This window comes from Camelina sativa, chromosome 14 (assembly GCF_030686135.1).
Source record: "Camelina sativa cultivar CO46 ecotype springtype chromosome 14, ASM3068613v1".
In the NCBI taxonomy this organism is placed as follows: domain Eukaryota; kingdom Viridiplantae; phylum Streptophyta; class Magnoliopsida; order Brassicales; family Brassicaceae; genus Camelina; species Camelina sativa.
The window spans coordinates 30,875,392-30,895,001 of NC_141893.1; the positions used below are offsets into that span (position 1 = coordinate 30,875,392).

General features: G+C 34.4%; 3 protein-coding genes across 4 annotated transcripts; 2 read left to right on the plus strand and 1 right to left on the minus strand.

The window, feature by feature from the left end:
• Positions 1-978: 978 nt before the first annotated feature.
• On the plus strand, positions 979-5,684 carry LOC104742684 (serine/threonine protein phosphatase 2A 55 kDa regulatory subunit B alpha isoform). 2 transcript variants are annotated; one of them, XM_010463704.3, is made up of 14 exons: positions 979-1,436; positions 1,767-1,870; positions 1,961-2,059; positions 2,153-2,272; positions 2,554-2,709; positions 3,105-3,196; positions 3,431-3,549; positions 3,689-3,812; positions 4,130-4,253; positions 4,375-4,443; positions 4,528-4,619; positions 4,718-4,795; positions 4,885-4,952; positions 5,053-5,684. In XM_010463704.3, the coding sequence occupies exons 1-14, from the start codon at positions 1,325-1,327 to the stop codon at positions 5,187-5,189; spliced, it is 1,494 nt and encodes a 497-aa protein (XP_010462006.1). In that variant the 5' UTR covers positions 979-1,324; the 3' UTR covers positions 5,190-5,684. The 2 variants fall into 2 exon arrangements, with proteins under 2 accessions (XP_010462006.1, XP_010462005.1); XM_010463703.3 differs by having other exon boundaries at positions 997-1,436; positions 2,554-2,712.
• A 2,895-nt stretch (positions 5,685-8,579) lies between these two features.
• On the plus strand, positions 8,580-9,719 carry LOC104742685 (dof zinc finger protein DOF1.7). The gene has a single exon (XM_010463705.3). It carries the CDS (start codon positions 8,796-8,798, stop codon positions 9,453-9,455), a length of 660 nt encoding a protein of 219 aa, XP_010462007.1. The 5' UTR covers positions 8,580-8,795; the 3' UTR covers positions 9,456-9,719.
• A 466-nt stretch (positions 9,720-10,185) lies between these two features.
• LOC104742687 (ubiquitin carboxyl-terminal hydrolase 6) lies at positions 10,186-14,882 on the minus strand. Its single transcript, XM_010463706.3, has 17 exons — positions 14,700-14,882; positions 14,329-14,474; positions 14,164-14,199; positions 13,953-14,060; positions 13,362-13,462; positions 13,131-13,257; positions 12,718-12,777; positions 12,517-12,635; positions 11,918-12,026; positions 11,694-11,782; positions 11,435-11,504; positions 11,264-11,344; positions 11,097-11,189; positions 10,966-11,014; positions 10,667-10,786; positions 10,487-10,561; positions 10,186-10,390 (listed from the first exon to the last, which is right to left on the minus strand). The coding sequence occupies exons 1-17, from the start codon at positions 14,707-14,709 to the stop codon at positions 10,335-10,337; spliced, it is 1,449 nt and encodes a 482-aa protein (XP_010462008.1). The 5' UTR covers positions 14,710-14,882; the 3' UTR covers positions 10,186-10,334.
• Positions 14,883-19,610: the final 4,728 nt, after the last annotated feature.

Here is a 19,610-nt window from a genome sequence, read left to right on the forward strand (position 1 = left end):
CAACAGAAAATCTGTAACTCAGCTGTATCGTTTAATAAGTCGGTTGTAACTGCATGATATAATTAATCTTTTGCTACTAAGTCATACGTAAAATGGCCAAGTTTTCCGATAATTCAGTTCATTACGGCTGATTTATGTTCAAGTAAATCAGCCACATCCCATAAGTAAACCGTTGTTAATAACTCAGCTAGCCAGAGAGAGTTAATTCAGTTGTGTCGAAGTATTAACTGAGCTAAATTTTTGACAACTCAACCATTAGATAAAAAATCAGCCGTAATTACGGCTAGGTTATGCTCGAAATTTAGCCGTAATTACGGCTGGATTATGCTCGAAACTCAACCATTTTCTCATAACTCAGACATATTTCAATAAGTCAGCCGTAACTATAGGTTGAGTTATGCTCGTAAGTCAGCTGTTTGCTCATAATTCAACCATTTTCTTTAAATCAGCTGCAACATACAGTAATTCAGCTGTCATTGCCGCTGTAGCGCTTGACGGCTGAGTTATTTAATACACGTCAGCGATTTCTAATGTGGCGACACGATTTTTCTGACATGGCAATGATATTTTTTGTAATTACGTTTTTTGACATAACGTAAAACAAGAACACGTTGAATATAAAAAATATACCCAAAATATAATAATAATAAAAAAAATTTGTATAGCTCTGGTAATATTATTTAATTTGTATGACATCTGAGTAAATCTACCTAACAATAATAATACTGTCATATGAAAGAGACATACATTATATCTTTATTTAAAAAATAAAAAATTAAACTAAAAATGAAAAAAAAATCTACATCCAGCAATTTTCAACACTGTGTAGAAAAAGAGAAAGAAATATTTGTGTATGATAGGTTAGTTTGGAAATAAATGTGATTTCTTTTTGTCATAAATGTTAAGAATTATTATAATTAGTATAATATATATTTGTTTCCCATTTCAAAACTCTGAGGTAATTTTCATAAACAAAGTAATAAAACCAAAATAGATATATTTACATTTTTATAATTAATTTAATTAAAAAAAAAAAGAGAGAGAGAAAAAGAGGACGACAGTGTGTGATTTTATTTGTTTGTCGAAATCTGGGAATCATCTGATACTCTCTTCTCCCTTCATCGATTTCGATTTGCATCAATCTATCGGCGAGAGAGAGAGCGAGAAAGAGAGAGAGACAGCTCAATCGGATTCGACTCCCCAAATCGGAATCTCTGATTTCACGATCCGCCTAATTCATTAGATTACATCCGAGGGAGTGTGTGTGTGAATCGGAGAATAGAGATAAAGAGATAAGAGAGAGAGAGAGAGGGAGAGAGAGGGAATGAACGGTGGTGATGAGGTCGTCGCAGCTTCGGCAGACCCATCTCTGCCTTTGGAATGGAGATTCTCTCAGGTCTTCGGTGAACGAAGCGCTGGTGAAGAAGTTCAAGAAGGTTAGATATCTCAGGGGGGGTTGACTTGTGTTGCTTTGATTACATACACATCACATGTATTTAGCTTTATACTATTCGATCTAATCTCTCTCTCTCTGATTCGATTTTTTTTTTTTTTAATTTGTAATCTGGATTTGTAGATCTGATTGTGTTCGTTAATTAAATTTTCAATCATTGTAAAGTTTTGATTTTTATTTTGTGTATGGGGGTTCAACTTTGTATCTGTTTATGGGTAACTTGAAAGCTCTAAGGCTTTTTAGATTGCATTTTGTTGAATCGATGTTATCCTGAATTATTTTTAGTTGAAAGCTGGTGTTGTTTCCTCTGCAGTTGATATAATCTCAGCGATTGAATTTGATAATTCTGGTGACCATCTTGCTACCGGTGACCGTGGAGGACGTGTTGTTCTTTTCGAGAGAACCGATGCCAATAATGTATGTCCACTTTTTCCCTTCCCAAGTGATTTACATAAAAATTGGACATTTGGTTATGTTGTTGTTGTTGTTGCATGTTATCGATTACAGAGCAGTGGTGGAACCAGAAGGGATCTTGAAGAAACTGATTATCCACTGAGGCATCCGGAGTTTCGTTATAAAACAGAATTTCAGAGTCATGACCCTGAGGTATTTTTGATTGATTCACTCTGTTTTCTTTCTCGCGATTTGTGTTATACCGTTTTTTCTGTCTTTTCAAATGTTTGTTTCTTTGTCTACCAGTTTGATTACCTCAAGAGTTTGGAGATAGAGGAGAAAATTAACAAAATTAGATGGTGTCAAACAGCCAATGGAGCTCTTTTTCTCCTCTCGACGAATGATAAGACCATCAAGTTTTGGAAGGTGAAAATTACCTCTATATCATTTATTGGCCCTCTGAATGACATACTGTTAAGATTGCAACTTTGTGTTTGCTTCATGGGGAATCTCGAGAATGTTGGTATCTGAACTCTCTGGGCGTTGACATTGTTTGTTGGTTGCTTATTGTATCTAGATTGTTCTACATCGTTAATGTAGTACATAGTTTTTCTTTGGATCTTTTTTTCTGTCAATAACCTGTTGAGATGAGATGAGTATGTAGATGTGGCTCTTTCCACTTTTTCTTATGTGAGAGGTTTTAACAGGTTCAAGACAAGAAGATCAAGAAAATTTGTGATATGAATTCAGATCCTTCAAGAACTGTAGGAAATGGAACCGTTGCAAGCCCATGCTTTGTGAATGGAGGAGTACCTGAAGTGAACAATTCACCAGGAGGCATCTCTTCGCTGCGATTACCAGTGGTAGTTGTACTCCGAACAATTTGTTTTCTTTATTTTTTTGTTTGTCGCTTTTTAAATGTTTTTAAACATGCTAGTTTCAACACGAACTCAAGGAAGACCTGCATCGTAGAGCCAATCAATTTACTAACCTTTTTCTGGATGATTACGAAAACTCACGTGCAGGGTTTTCCCTTCGTGCCAGTTGAGCCGAAATAACATGGAGTATCATGTAGTATATGCGCCCACAAGAATTATACAATTTGCTCCAGTTTACTGTTCATTGGTGCTCGACTTGTGTTTTTAGTACTAGTCTCTAGTTACATGACCTTCTCTACCACTGATTAGGAATTAATCCTGAAGTCAAAATTACTTGGTATTACTCACCTGTAGACTAATAATTCGTTTGACATATACAGGTAACTAGCCATGAGTCGAGCCCTGTGGCTAGATGTCGGAAAGTGTATGCTCATGCTCATGATTATCATATCAATTCAATCTCAAACAATAGGTAGGTTATTCACCCATTTGGTATTCAACTGCCTTCTTTCTTACAGTCAACTGATTTTTTTTTTCTATATATGATGTCACTATAAGTCGTCTGATGAACCAGTGCCTTTGTGGATAATCAATCCATTTCATCGTCTTTCTATTCAAACTGCTACTACCTCGCTGATATTAGCTTGAGATCTATACTTCAATTGATGATGTTCTGCTTCTAATAATATTTGTTCTCCCAAATTAGTGACGGCGAAACATTTCTCTCTGCTGATGATTTGCGAATCAATCTTTGGAATATGGAGATCAACAATCAAAGTTTCAATATTGTTGATGTCAAGCCTGCTAAAATGGAAGATCTATCTGGTAAGCAGTGGTCGACTGTTCTTTCTGTCCCGTATGTTGTCTGCATTTTATGGTGCTCTACTTTGACGTATACGATACACATATATCAAGCAATTGGATGCTATATCCTGCGTAATTGCTATTGTATTCCTTCTTGCAGAGGTTATCACATCAGCAGAATTTCATCCTACCCATTGCAATATGTTAGCCTATAGCAGTTCGAAAGGTTCAATTCGCCTGATTGATCTGCGCCAATCAGCTTTATGTGATTCCCATTCCAAATTGTAAGTCTTGAGGCTGGAAATTCTGTTAAGTTTCTTTGTAGTCCAGTGTAAATTTTGATAACCATCTCCATTACTTATTTACTTCATCATTGTTCAATTATCTCTCTTACCTTTCTTTGGAAAAATTCATCTCATTCCAACTTGAGAGATAAGTTTCTAGCATAATACCGCAAATTAAGTTTCTAGCATAATACCGTAAATATTCAATTATTATTGAGGAAGATAAAGTTGTATGAAAGCAAATTAATGACAGCACTCTCTTCTAGGATTTGATAACCTGTGGTAGCAGCAGAGGCTAACGTTACTTATTTCTGCAGGTTTGAGGAACCAGAGGCAGCAGGTCCTAAATCGTTCTTCACTGAGATAATTGCTTCAGTCTCAGACATCAAATTTGCCAAAGAAGGAAGATATCTACTTAGCCGTGACTACATGACACTTAAGGTCCATACTTTCATTGTTTCCATTAGCATTAGATATGATATAACATTAAAGTCAATTAGTGGCTGGTTTGTAATTGTTTGCGTAAGGTAAACTGACCTCTTGGTTGTGTTTTGCATGTCAGTTATGGGACATCAACATGGACTCGGGTCCCGTAGCAACTTTCCAGGTTCATGAATATTTGAAACCAAAGGTCAGTTTCCTATACTTCGAGAGAGTTGTATTTGAGAAGTTATGCAAAGCTGATTAGTACTCCTTTTCCTGTGGCCATTTTCAGCTCTGTGATTTATATGAAAATGATTCCATCTTTGACAAGTTCGAGTGTTGTATAAGTGGCAATGGATTACGAGCAGCTACAGGTTCTTACAGGTATGCCCCAAAACGTAGAGCAATTTTTATATATTCGCATCCTCAAATGACTATTATTTTCCTGTATAATCATTCCTTCGCTTTCGTACTCTTTCCAGCAATCTATTCCGTGTGTTTGGTGTTTCCCCGGGAAGTACTGAGACGGCAACCTTAGAAGCAAGCAGAAACCCAATGAGGTAAACCTGGTAAAGCCATTAAGAGTAGTGTGCTCTTCTGTTTCTTTTCAATGTTGATGAAATGGAATTTGTGTTGTGGTTTATCATAGGAGACATGTCCCAATTCCTTCGAGGCCATCCACCGCACTAAGCAGTATAACGCGTGTTATAAGTAGAGGTTAGTCTCTCTGTCTCCTCTCTCATTTAAGCATTATACCCTTTAAGAAATTGGCCTCAAATCAGTCAATACTGAAATGCTCTTGATTACAAAACAACAGGATCAGAGAGTCCCGGAGTCGATGGGAATAGCAATGCTCTTGATTACACAACAAAGCTGCTGCATCTTGCTTGGCATCCGAATGAGAACTCAATTGCTTGTGCCGCTGCAAATAGCTTGTACATGTACTATGCCTAACTACATACTCAGCAAAAAAAAAGAAGCAAAAAAGGCGCATTTCCTTGTTTTTCTTGGTTCCTTATGGTGGTTGATGGGGATTGCTAATGCTATATACACCTAGATCATCTTCAACATCATCATGACCTGGTCTTATGATCACGAAAGCTCTGTAATCACCATCATGGACTTCTAGGAGAAAGGCATGGAAAAGGCAAGCAGTGAAAAACCAATCGTTCTCTCTTTTTTTTTTTTTTTTTTTTTTTAAAGTGTAGAATTTTTTTACCTTGTGCACTTGGAAACTACTTTACAGGCCAAGAAAAAAAAACATGAAAATCCGATTGGAAGAAATCGTGATTTTAGTAAAAGCTAATCTCATATGACTTTTGGATGGATATAGTTTAGATTTTATTATAATCTTTTCTGGCTCTTTGTGTAATCATTGTTTTATTGATTCTTTTGTTAAACCTGTTTCGATTTTCTTGACTTATTTAAATAATACATTTCATTTACATATACGTGTTCTTGTTACTTTTTAGTTATTTGGCCATTTTCTTCTTTACTTTGTTATTATTTATTTGGCTTTTCATTAAGGATATTTGTTTCACAAAACAAGGTTATTAAGATTTAACAGAAAGTGTTTGCTGCCTTGTTTATGCATGTCTACTGAATTTCCTATGGAATTAGGACCTCCGATGTCGAAACGAATTATAAACAAAACGAATAAGGTCAATACGCGTCATTGTGAAAATTGTCTCTTGTGGCTAAGACTTAAGTAACCTGAGCCATCCATCTGTCGTTCTAGAGAGCCACAAATGGTAGCCCGCACAAAAACGATCAGTGATAACGGAAGTCGGCAGCGTAAGGCGATCGTCAAACCTGGTTTCGACACTTGTGTGTGGTGTCTCTGGTTCAGTGTATTCACGATAGCATGTACAAAAAAAACTGACGGTGCTGATTCAATGTTCCATGGTGGGGTTCCAAGTGTAATGATGCCTTCTTTTTTTATATATTATTCCTTTTACATGATCCAAAGAAATAATAAGACTTTGCTTGCTAAGTACGCTATCTTTTACATGTTTTTTTGTCTGCTAATTCGGAAGCCTTAGTGGGTCAGAGAGCATCATAGCTCTTGAGTTTGTGCGTGCCCTAGTAAATTTTAAATTTGGGACAAATCAAAAAGTCTCTAAACTTATCTGTTTCTGTCAAATTACAAAAACTTGATGTTTAACCCTATTAATAATTAACGTTTAACAAATCTATTTTAATCAAACGAATAACGTTTTGAACATAACTCGAAATCACTAATTTTGAAATCAAAAGGCCTCAAATTGGAGTTAGATTTTCATATTTTGAGTACTTACAACATAGCGAAAGTTATCAGGTGAACCTAACATTAAAGAGCTACATAAATTTCATCTAAAAAACTTCCAACATTCATGGCTCAAAGCTAAAAAGCATATTGACAGACAAGTTCGATTGCCTTGAAGATATAGCATTTGAATTTGAGCTCGACTATTAGGTTTCAACTAGTATAAGTTTATTTTCTTGAGGACTACGAATGAAATAAAAAGATAAAAAGTTATAAGTTTATTTTCTTGTGAACTACGAATGAAATAAAATGATAAAATGTTATAAGGGAACAAAACTCTACGATAGTATTAGTTACGTCAACAGGTCAATGGTAAAGTTCAACGCGTCGAATCCTGTCAAAGAGAACTATTGGAGGAAATTTCTAAGAAAGTTCGCTTAGTTTTATATTTTTTTTTTGTTATCCATAAAAAAAAAACATAACAAAGTATTTAAATTATATTGAAAATTTTTAAAAGACAATTATTTTATATAAAACAAAATTACGCAAGAGAAAAAGAAAGGTTATTGAAAATCAACAAAACCATGACTTTTGAGAAACAAAGTAGAAAACTAATAGCAAACTTACAAAATAGAGAAAACAAAGGTCGGCTGCTGTCACAACAAAGAAGCAAAAAAAAAAAAAAAAAAAAAAAACAGAGGTCAACAACAAGAAATTTTTAAAAATCATGAAAATCTTCAACGAAAAATATTTCATCTATTTTTTATTTGGATGTTTAATATCTTTTTTAGTTAGAAGAAAAATACATCATTTAATTAAAATGTGCGATTTAATACCTAAACTAATAAATTTTATTAGTTTCGTACCTAAGATTTTTTGACAAAAATAAAATTTCGTTTTTACTCTTACTGTATCAATTAATAATTAATTTTAAATGATATGATATTAATTTATAAGTTTATTTGATTTTAAATTAATTTTATTTAATATTTATTTTTATTAAAATTTTGTTTTACAAAAAAATATAGTCATTTTATCAAACCCTAATTCCTGTTTATTCTTTTCGCTCGCCGTCACGGACTCACGAACTCACGGCCACCACCTCCTTGGCACAACCACCACATGTTTCATCCTCAACATCGCTTAGTACAACAGCAACCTATTCTAAAAAGACATCTACACTGCAATCGGATGGATTGATCGCCGCTGCCGAAACGATGAACACTATCTACGAAGTCTTCACCGTCTCCAAAGCTTCAACACTTATCGCTCTCTGCAGCATCGTTCCCGCTAAGACAAGGCTGAGATCGACTTGTCATGGATATCTGCGGCGGCTGGTAAGGCAGGTGCGATTGTTCGAGCTTTCGGGCGCAATGCTAGTTATCCTCCCGAGATTGGAGTTAGGAACTCGTTGTTGATGCTTGGTGCTATTACATTTTATGGGGATTGTTTTCACTGTGTTGGTTCCTGAATCTAAAAGGAAGTTCTTGAAGAGATATTGGGAGAAGAAGATGAGGAACATATAGGCGGGGATGCGGCGGAGATGACTTTTCCGATTTGATTTTTTTTTTTTAATAACTCAATATATTCATAAAATCTGTTGGTCTGTTGTTGATGGCATTGATCAATTGTACAAACTTATCTAATCATGAATTCATATATTCCTATGTTTTTGTTTAATGCACGATTCTGAAGAAAGAAAGCAGATTTGAAAGTGCTTCAGATCTTATAAATTAATTGTTAATTGTTTAAATAAAATTTGTATTTTGTAAAAACAAAATTGTAATAAAAATAAATATTAAATAAAATTAATTTTAAATCAAATAAACTTATATATTAATGTCATATTATTTTAAAATTAATTATTAATTGATATAGATATGAAACTAACAAAATTTTTTAGTTTAGATATTAAATCATAAGTTTTAATTAAATGATGTATTTTTCTTCCAATTAAAAAAAGACCCAAAACTAGATGACACAATGCAGGATAGATAGATGAAGTATTTTTAAGTTTTTTTCCCAAATCTTCAATGACACAAAACTCTCTACCCAAAAATAAAATAAAAAAATCAAGAAAGTGTTGAAAAATTGTCATTTTGTTGGGTAAAATAAAAGAAGGGAAAACTCGTAGTTACCCCCACCACCAAATAGCTCCACTCTTTATCTCTCTTCTCTCTATATACTTACAACTTCTTCCCCCTCACTCTCCCCCAAATTCAAGAATCCATTTTTTTTTAAAGGTCTCTCTCTCTCTCTGTACACAACCCAAAACAAAACATATTCTTGTAAATTAAGTCAGAGAAAAAAAAAAAATGCAGGATATGACGTCAGCTGCAGCTTATTACAACCAGTCGATGATGATGATGGCGACAGCCGCGGCGAAACAGAACCAACCAGAGTTACAACCAGAACAAGAACAGCTGAAGTGTCCTCGCTGCGACTCACCAAACACCAAGTTCTGTTACTACAACAACTACAACCTCTCACAGCCCCGTCACTTTTGCAAAAACTGTCGCCGTTACTGGACCAAAGGCGGCGCTCTCCGTAACATCCCCGTCGGCGGCGGATCTCGCAAGAACAACAAACGTTCCGCTTCTTCTTCTTCATCTTCACCGTCGAGTAGTAGTGGTAACCTCAAGAATCATCAAACCGTCTCTGCTGAGAAACCTACTCATGATCATCATCATCAGTCCGGGTCCGGGTCAAAACCAGAGGTAGAGAGGGTTACTACGGGTCAACATATGGATCCGACCCGGATGTTATACGGGTTACCCGTTGGTGATCAGAATTGTACTACTACTAGTGGGAGTTTCAGTTCGCTCTTGGCTTCGAATATGCAAGTGGGTGGGCTTGTTTACGAATCCGGCTCGCGTTGGTTTCCGGGTATGGATTTGGGTTTGGGTCCGGGTCTACGGAGGAGTAACGATGACACGTGGACTGATTTAGCTATGAACAGAGTGGAGAAGAATTAAAGAAGTGAAGGGTAATTTGGTAAATTTGATATAGATGTCTTACCTTTTTTATTTTTAGTCTTCTCCTAGTCAAATATAACAACAAACGATGTCGGTCCAAAATTATTATTCACTTTTCTTTTGCCATTTTCTTTTTCTTCAAGATTTGGCTTTAGCGAGTGTTATTTTAATAGTACTAATATTTAGTGGAATTATTGAATGAGGATTGAATATCGTTTCAATGTATATATTTGTGAATCTATAAATGTAGTCACAATCACACCTGATCTTACTCGTTTTTTTTTTTTTTTTTTAATGTGAATGAGCAAACAAATTGAATGAAGAAGTCAAAAAGAAAATCAAATTTGTGGTCCAAGTGGATGGATAAGTTAGTCTTAAGAAATCAATGTAGTCCACTTCTTAGGTTCTTGTTTGGGTAAAATGGTTTGAAATGGTGACTGATGAGTTGTTATCAGATATGTATTGGGATTAGTTTGATTTTGACAATGCTTAACCATATTTGCTATATGACTATCTCATCCCAATGCCCCTCCTCTTTTGATGGGCCATTTCCATTTATATTTCTTTATATTATTATTAGGTAATGATAAAACCACAAAGATGTTATTTTGATATCTATAATTTAACCATTAAGAGGAACAAAATTTGTAACAACATTAATTTTTTTTGTTATAATAAATGTTGTGTGAATTGATGATAAAAATGTGACACCCTAAACCAAGAGTCATCATAAGGTAAAATAAATGTCTTAATAATATAGCGACGAAATCCAGCTTGTAACAATTTAAAGGAACATAAAATTTCTGAGGTTGGTCTACATAAGCTTCTTAATGATCTGAATGTTTCAAGAACTAAAATCAACAAAAGAAAAGAGAGAGATTACATGGAGACAAAGCGGGCTTTGTACATTATGATGTACGCCATATGCCAATCACCTGTGAATGATTTATAACCCAGTAAAGAAAGAAGTTAGAAATAAGCAAGAACCATAAAAAGTAAATAAAAGGCGGATTAAAAGCTCTTGTGTTTACCTCCTCCAGATAGCTTAGTGATGTCTTCCTCCCGTTGCATGCTCGGGTTGTCATCATCATATTGAATCCATTTGCCTGTATACCATGTGAATTGTTGTTGTAAATGATAAGAGAAAAATGAGGGATCATGTAAGAGAGAGAGAGAGAGAGATGCGAAGTTTGTTAGAGAAAGGAACTAACCACTCTCTTGCTTGACCCATGCAACATAATGGCCAGAGTCTGCACTCCTACCCTTGTGGGTCAACACAGCGACCAAGTCATAGATTCCAGTCATGTGAGTTTCCTTCCCAGAAGAAGCACCTATAAAGTCCCATTACAAACCGGAATTAAATTCTTCACAATTAGGTTCTGACAAGATTCTTAATTGCTTTGAAATGAGAATAATGGAGAAACAATCATCTAAGTATTACATCAAGCCAATTACGGCTCTTTCCAAGCCAGAAAAGAAAAACGTTGAAAAGGGGTCTTAGATAATGTACCTTCCTGTTGGTTTACTGTGGAAGATTCTCCACTACCATTTGATGACGCCTGCAAACAAATACATAGCAACAAATCTTCTTAGAAGATTTGACTTTATATATGATTTATATAAGTCCAATAGGTATTGTACCTCAGCATCAGTCATTTTCACATCGCTGTCCTTTGAGCCACTCTTAGCACTAGTTTGCAGACCAAGCTTTTTACCTTCCTCATCTCTAAGTTTCTGTAAGACACAGCCGTCAGTTGATTTGGTTTAACAGTTCAGATAAATTGAGCTCACCAATAGACAGAACAAACCTGGCGAGGAGCTTCCAGTTTCTTACGGAGATCCTCAGAACAAAGGTCAAATATATCCAACTCCAACGGATAATCCACTTTCTTCAAAGATCAACAAGTTGGAGACATTACCATAAGAATGTATAGCATCTAGACTTTTGCTTAAGATACAAAAACAGAAAGAAAACATACCCTGAGAATCTTTGCTTTCTGATTAGTCTCCCTTTTCCAGAAGAACCGCACAAACTGAACGGTCAAGTACCTTCAAGATACATTATAAGAGGATGAAACTCCGTGTCAGAGGAAAAAGGATTTAGCAGTTGCACTAACTTAGTAAGTTGACGAAGTTAAGTACTCTGGGACATGCTTGGATAAAAAGCATGCCACAAAAGGAGTACAGTGAACTGAGATGTGCAATAAAAATCACAAACAATAAGCAGAGACTGATCACCTTGGCAAGGAATCTATAAGTGAATCCTTGAGGTAAAGAGCAGTACGGCCCAGAGTAGGAGATGTTTTTTCAAGTTCTCCTTTCAATCCCTACAATTAACCAGAAGAATTACAAGATTTCATAATAAGCAGAATATAAGCAAACATTGTCCTAGTTTTCCTGAATCCGAAAAAACACAGGAAAAAAATCAGAAAAAATCGTATTAAGATTATAAACTTGCTTACATGTTTTAATCCTTCATGCAAATGGTTCACCTCATGTGAAATATGACATTTTAGAGAATATACAGATTCTGTCTCTGAGCTTTCTTCGCCACTTTCTTGACAATGCAACCTACAGAGCAAAAACAAAAGACAATTCGATTTACTAGGCAAGATGAGAGAAACCACTTAGGTATTTACATCTTCAGTTGTCAATATCACATGTATAAACACAGCAATCAAAATTTGATATATTTCCCTGTAAGAAAACCCTCAACAAATATATGCTACATATAATACACACCCACACACATGCACTTTACTATCACAATATTGTCTGTAACAATTCCAAGCACACATAGTTTAATCCTTGAGAGGTAGAAAACCGAAACGACTAAGTGAAATGCTGCAACTAAAAAACTTTTCAAGTATTTCCCTCCTTTTTGTCTGTTAGCCTGTTTATTAAGAATACCAAGCAAGTGTATGGTCGTAAATTACAGGATGAAGTCTGCTCACACAATTTGTATTTTTTGCAGATCCAAGACTAAAAAACCAATTATATGAATGGTCTATACAAATAACAAGCCAGAAATGATACTGAAATGCGAATGTTGTGCAGATACCTGCTCCGAAGATTGACACCAAAAAGTGCTTTCACAGCATCAAGATCTTCACTGGAAGCTGGTGCTTTTAGAGATTGAGAAAGTGTGTATAACAGTTGTGTCCAACATTCTTCAGCATCCTGTTAGACATTTTAATAGCATGGATTCACAAACTGAAAGGTTCAAGGCTTAATGCGACTGAGTTTGTAATAAGAAACAAACCTGTTGCATGTAAATTCCATTCTGCAGCTGACTAAACTGAGGGTATTTTTTTCGTAACACCTGCATTATTACCATAGTTGATTTGAGCATAGAACTAAAAACTTCCGAATCATTTGATGAAATATGGACAGTAATGATGTGAACTAGCAAACGACATCAGCAATGAGGCTTCCATACAACCCCACAGACGCATGCTTGCATATTGATCATAGATGACATTGTAGACAAATGTTGTTGACCTATTTATATAGTCTTTGCATATATTTCTGTTCAATCCCACAATTTAAATTCTGTCTAGGATACAGACTGTTTTGGATAAGGAATTTTGTTCTTTTTTTTGTTCTGATTTTAGTAGTCCAGAGGAGCTACCATGGATAGTAAGTAAATCACAAATCATATGGACAGAGACTAACCATCCAGAACTGTGTAGGCGAAACAGCATTGACACTTCTATCAAGCTCACCAAATAACTCACGTGTGGCAACAGTGAGCATGTGAGAAGTCTGGTCGACATCAGTGCTTCGTGCAGCAAGTGAGTAACTATTAAGAGGAAATTGTTTGTATGAGATAACAATACTTAATAAAGACATATGATTTCCTGGGTGTTTTTATTAGGAACAAAGAAGGATAATAGATCAACTGACTTGGATAATGCAGATTTTAACTCGGGGACAGATTTTAAGCACTGCACTGTGGAGTTCATGTAACACGTGTTGCCAAGATTGACAAGGCCAGCACTGTAACCCTGAAAAAATCAATTGTAATGTTTGTTAGTTGTTAGGACGGATGTCCAAATTTTCCAAATATATGAACAAAACATGACACCAAATTTTTCAATGCTAGCAAAAGGTTTGGCTTATCTTGTTTTATTTACTTTCTTTCTTGAAGTCGATGAGTATGCATAGTTTAGGGTCCAAGGATTGTAAAGTTAGCAAAAAATACCAAACCCATGAAGCGCACTGATAAAGCTTGCTTGTTCGTATACCGTAAAATTGTTTCTAGTCTAGGTACTTTGTTCGAAATGGAAACTATGACAGCTAAGAAACAGTAGATTGTAAGGCAATCAGTTTAAACAGCAGCTAGAAAAACGTGTGTGTGTGTGTGTGTGTGTGGGAGTTGCGGATTCTCCAATAATCTCTTATTTAAGGTGTTTCTCATTCAATTCCATAGAGAGGGAATATTCAAGGGTCATATCACACACATACACAGTTATAGTCAGCAGAAAAAAGAATTACCAGATTAGTGGCTAATGCTTCTTCAGGTAGATCCTCAGCAAAAACGATGGCCTTCTCAGGAGCTTTAACAATTTCATCTGCAGTTCCCATCATCATCAACTTTTGACCCTATAAATGAACAAAAATAAATGAAAAAACATCATTAGAAATCAATAAATTCAGGAAAAAAAAAAGTGCCAAATGAATGCAAGAAAAACAAAAGGAGATTTACATCTTTCACTCCAATAGCAGACCAATCTGCATCATCCTGCATAAATTAAAAGCGATAGACGTTATTCATCATCATCATCAACATCAAGAAACAACAATCCCGGAAACACAGATCTTAGTGACAAAAAAAAAAAAAAAAACTAAAAAGTGAAAACCAAGATATCACCTTTAAGAGACCACCTTTGACCATAATCTTTTGACGCTCAGGTGGAACTCCAGTCAAATCATACAACTGAGCCTTGAAAACATAAGCAGGCAGGGTAATGTCAATCTCGATACCATCGAACACCTTCTTTTGCCACTTCACGCTTACTGTAAACAAAACAAATTAGGTTCAAAAAAACAATCAGGTCAAAATCCAAACCATTACCCGAAGATAACACTAACTTCACCCATCAACTCTCGTCAGAATGAACGAAAACCCTAATTACGAAATTCGAAAGGAGTACATCTATACATCAACACCGATTTCGAGGAAACTATAGATCGATGAATAAAACATTTAACTGAATCGAAGAAATCGAAAGAGAAGGGAACCTGTGGGCATCTTCGCTGTGAGAACTGAGAGGCTTCTTGCTTGTGGAGACGGCAACGATTTTTAGATTTTTTTCTTTTTCTGAAGCTTTTTTTTTGGTTTTCTACAAAGTTCTTTCCGATATATGTCAGCGTCTCTTCCCTTTGTTCTTTTTGTTGGTGGTACCGCCCGAATGGAAATGGGTCGGGTTTGGGGTTGGAGTCGGTTCCTCAATTTAACCAAACCGGTTCAATTGTTTTTTTTTTGGATTAAGCGGTTTAGGTATATCTGATTCTTTTTACGTAACTTATTTAGACGACCGAATAATAATAATATATATATATTTTTCAATTCAGTATCAACATTTTATATTAAAATAGATAAAATTTTATATTAGCAAAACTTATTAATCTCAAAAATAAAATTACACATTTAACATATATTATATCATAGTTATCTAATATCTATATATAAACTTGCTATATCTACAACAAAAATGGAGCTAAAATTTTGATCATTTAACAATAATATTATTTTTAAAAATATTTTAAGGAATGGTTGGTTAATAGTTAAAAAAAAATGTTATTTTATCTTTGAGAAATACCCTAAACTAGCATCATTTTAGGTTTTTCTTCTAAAAATAGCACGTAAGCTTAATTTTTCCAAATGTAGTATTAAGTAATATTTGATATTTAATTTATATACAGAATTTCTTATTTTAAAAATTAACCTCACGATTTTGGATTTTTTTGGTGAAGCTTGTCGTGAATCACCACATCTAAAATCTAGCTCATCTTCAGCCACTTCTAGGAGAAACGTCGCCGTCGTTGCATCTCGTTCTGGGCTCTGACGTTGACCGGTCAGCTATTCTGTGTAGGCACACGACTGAGAAAATGCGTAAACGATTCTGATCTAAGAAACAGAGTATGTGATCTATCTCGATCTGGCCTTTCGATAATCGAAATGAAGAGTTCGATTTGAACCCTGCTCCAATCTCAGCTCGCCCTCTCACATGACTACCTTTGAATTTGAATAATCACTTCCAAGTCAACAAAGATGATGAAGAAAAGGATAAATACGAAAAGACGATGATAAAAGACCAAGCAAATCGAGAAATTACATATTAACAATATGGTTTACAGATTTGCTAGAGTTGGTGGAAGACTCTTGTCATCAGGACAAAGAGAGAGATCGTCGAAGAGGAAGAGGAACAACGATGGATATGGTGGTGAGAGGTGGAAGAAAGGAGCATGATTCAGCTACTTGTATTCTGGGAATCTTATGCTACAAGATGATAGAAATAATGGTAAGATTATGTGGGAGAGTTTTAAGTATTCTTATGAATTATGATTCTTTTGAGAAGAAGTGTAAGGTATTTAGGAGTGCTTGAATTTGGTAAAGTATCTAGTTTGCTATGAGTTTTTGAATTGTTTTTCTAATGGCACAGATCAACTTGGTAGTGTTTCTTGAAGTTTTAAGGTTAATCAATCTGGTAGTGTTGCAGAATTAGTTTAAATGTGATATATAAGATATCTCTTGAAGTAATGTTAAAACAAAAATTGAATTCATGGACTGATCATGTTGTTGAATAAAGTTTTCAGCTCTAACTCAAGTGATTGATGATATACATGATAGCAGGTATTTCAAGAACAAAGCAGAGAGTTGATGATGAAGATGAGAAAATGGGCACTTGAGTGAAAGTTTGTGTTCTTCATTATGGAAAGCCTTCCTAAATTCAAGAATGCCTTCATAAATATTAGGAAGACCTTCCTAAACAGATTTTATGAAGTATTTTAGTGTTATGTCTGTGATATCTTTGAAATCCCTTATATATATATATATTAAAAGAGAAGTATTCTCACACAAAATGCTGATGTGTCGCACTAACAGAATTCTAGACACTATTTCCTTTAGTTGTCATAAGTTTTTAATAATATTTATATCAGTATTCCAAAAATATAATTGACACCCAAAATTAAATTTTTATATTCTCTTTTTAACTTAATTATATTTTTTAATTACATTTTTATAAAATCTTTAAAATAAATTTTAAGAAATCTTTGTTCATATGATATGATGATATAAGATTGATATTATAATAATTCTCACGGGTTAAATTTTAATTATTATACAAAATTTTATATATTTAAATATATATATATATATATATATATATATATAAACTACACAATCGAATTTTAGATTCCAATTACCGATAAATATTATAGATTTTGTAAATAAAAATTACATTAAAAACATTTAATAATTATTTTATACTGCACATAGTGCGGGTTGTTACCTAGTGTTTCTTTACAAGATAGAATTATCTTGTGTCCTGTGTTGGAGAAGTATGTGATATCTTTGATGTGTTTAATTGTAATGTGGGTTTTTTTTACATACTGATTTTAGCAAAGAAGAAAGAAACGGTGTAAGGAAGTTGAGTATGTTATTCCAAAAAAAAGTTGATGATGAACAATATGTTCCATGGCAGAGCACACAACATGTTTAAACCATCCTGAATTAAAGCAATAAAACTTTAAACATGTAATCTTTTTTAACTACTATCTTTATGAAGACCATCTTGAATTTCAAAAAGTTATTCCTAAATATTATTGGACCCTTCAGAAATTTAAATATATGTATTTCTAAATATAATTTTTTGGTGTATTTTGGAGGGAAAACAGCCAATTCCCCCATGAACTATGTTACTTTATCGCATGCATACACGAAACTTTCGTTTGTACCTATTTTCCCATTAACTACGACAAAATTTGAATATCCTACATGAACTATACAAATCTAGTTAAAAACTACAAATCATGAGACAATATTACTGTGCCGTTAACAAATGATGACTAGGATGCCACGTAGAGCTACTGAACGACGTCGTTTTGTTTTCTGAAAAGGAAAAATTTTAAAATTTGAGGTTAAATACTACAAAATCAAGACTTGAACACAAGACCTCCGATGCTCACAAGCGAATCAAAACGAGCTGAACCACTTTAATATTCGTTACTCACTCAAACGGATATACAAATATATATATATACAAGACAGACACACAAATTAACAAAAGTAACTAAGAAAAGGAAACCCCTTTTCTCTGTTCTTGCTTCCTCTTTTTCGATAACATGTGACTGATCGTGGCTTCTTAATCATTCTTTATGAATTTCAAAAATTGGGAATTCTTCGGTGGATTAGATCGAATTCGCTTTAAATTGAGATTTCTTCGTTACTCATTCTTTAATAGCTCAACTTGATTTTGTTAAAGGGAAAGGGAAAGGGAAATCAACATAAAGTTGAGACTGAAATTGAATTGGGTGATAAATGTCTCAATTAAAATTAATCTCTGCAGTTAGGGCTTGAGACGCAGCAGAATGAGTGAGTCAAGGAGAAAAGGAAGATCGGAGAAAAAGAAAGAAAATTAGGGTTTATATTTCTTAGTTTTTCAAAAGGTTTATATTCATATATCCGTTTATACCTACAATAAATAATATAGTAGTTAAGTTGGTTAGTGACTATCTCTTCTAACTACAGGTACCGGGTTCGATTCCTGGTTTTGTTATTTTTAAATAAAATGTGGTTCCTTTTAAAATATGAAAACGACGTCGTTCTGTAGCTCGTGGCATCCTAGTCATCATTTGTTAACGGCATAGTAACACCGTCTCACGATTTGTGGTTTTTAACCGGATTTGTATAGTTCATGTACGATATTCAAATTTTGTCGGTAGTTAATGGGGGACTAAGCACAAACGAAAGTTTCGTGTATGCACGCGATAAAGTAACATAGTTCATGGGGGAATTGACCGTTTTCCTGTATTTTGGATCAATGTGTCAAATATTATTAGATTATTCCATTAGTGATGGGTAATGATTTCATTTTTGTGCATATTCTCATGTTTGGGAATCTAAACTTTTTTATGAAAGCCATTATCAAGTTCAAGAAAATCCTTCCTAAAATTCTTAGAATCTTTCCTGAATTTCATACAATCTTTTCTGAATTTCATACAACCTTTCATGAAGCTCAGTCACAGTTAAAGCAAAATGCTAACATAAACATTTGAGAATGTTATACATCATACAAGTACCAAAAAAATTTAAAAGGTTTCTCAAGCATCATATATGTCTAAACAACATATATAGTAAAATTGGATAAAGGAACACTGTCTCATATGCAGATATCCAAAACATACTTGCATCTTGTATTATCTGCTGCATGAAATAGCTTAGCGAAATCTTCAACCTCATTCCCTGTAATAAATATTGAAATCAGGGAATAAGTTTCAAGAAAGTCTTCATGAATTCTCAACTATACTTCCTCAATCTTCAAATGTGACTGTCATGGGAGATGAGATGTGAATGATTTATAGTCTCAGAGCCATCATTATCAATAAGAAAACACATTGTTGGGAGATGGGATGTGAATGATTCAGTATAAGAAAATGTTATCATTCTAACTAAACCAATCAGCTCACATTCTCTCAAGTTCAGCTTATGTTCATTCTCTAACAAACATTCTCTAACAAACATTCTCTAACAAAACATAGTCTTAAAGACCACATCATTACAGAGTCTGATTATCCATCCTTATGTTCATCCTGAAATCCAAACTTTTACGAAGGTCATCCTGAAGTTTAAGGAGCATTTCCTGAATTTTGAGGGATCTTTCCTGAATTTTCATAAGATGAAAACAATAGCTTAAAAACTTCGCAGAACTGTATCCAAATTCAATAAACCTACATACCCATCTCTTAAAGAACCAAAACCATCGAACTGTCTAGTCCTCTGCAGTGTCGCAATTACTGATTTCATTGACTCCGACTTCATGAATCACCTTTGATTCAGATTTGATTGGGGTTGTCGGTAATTAGGTTTGGAATCAGAGAGAAGGATGAGTGAAAAAGAACACATGGTGGTTGCAATGTTACGATTTT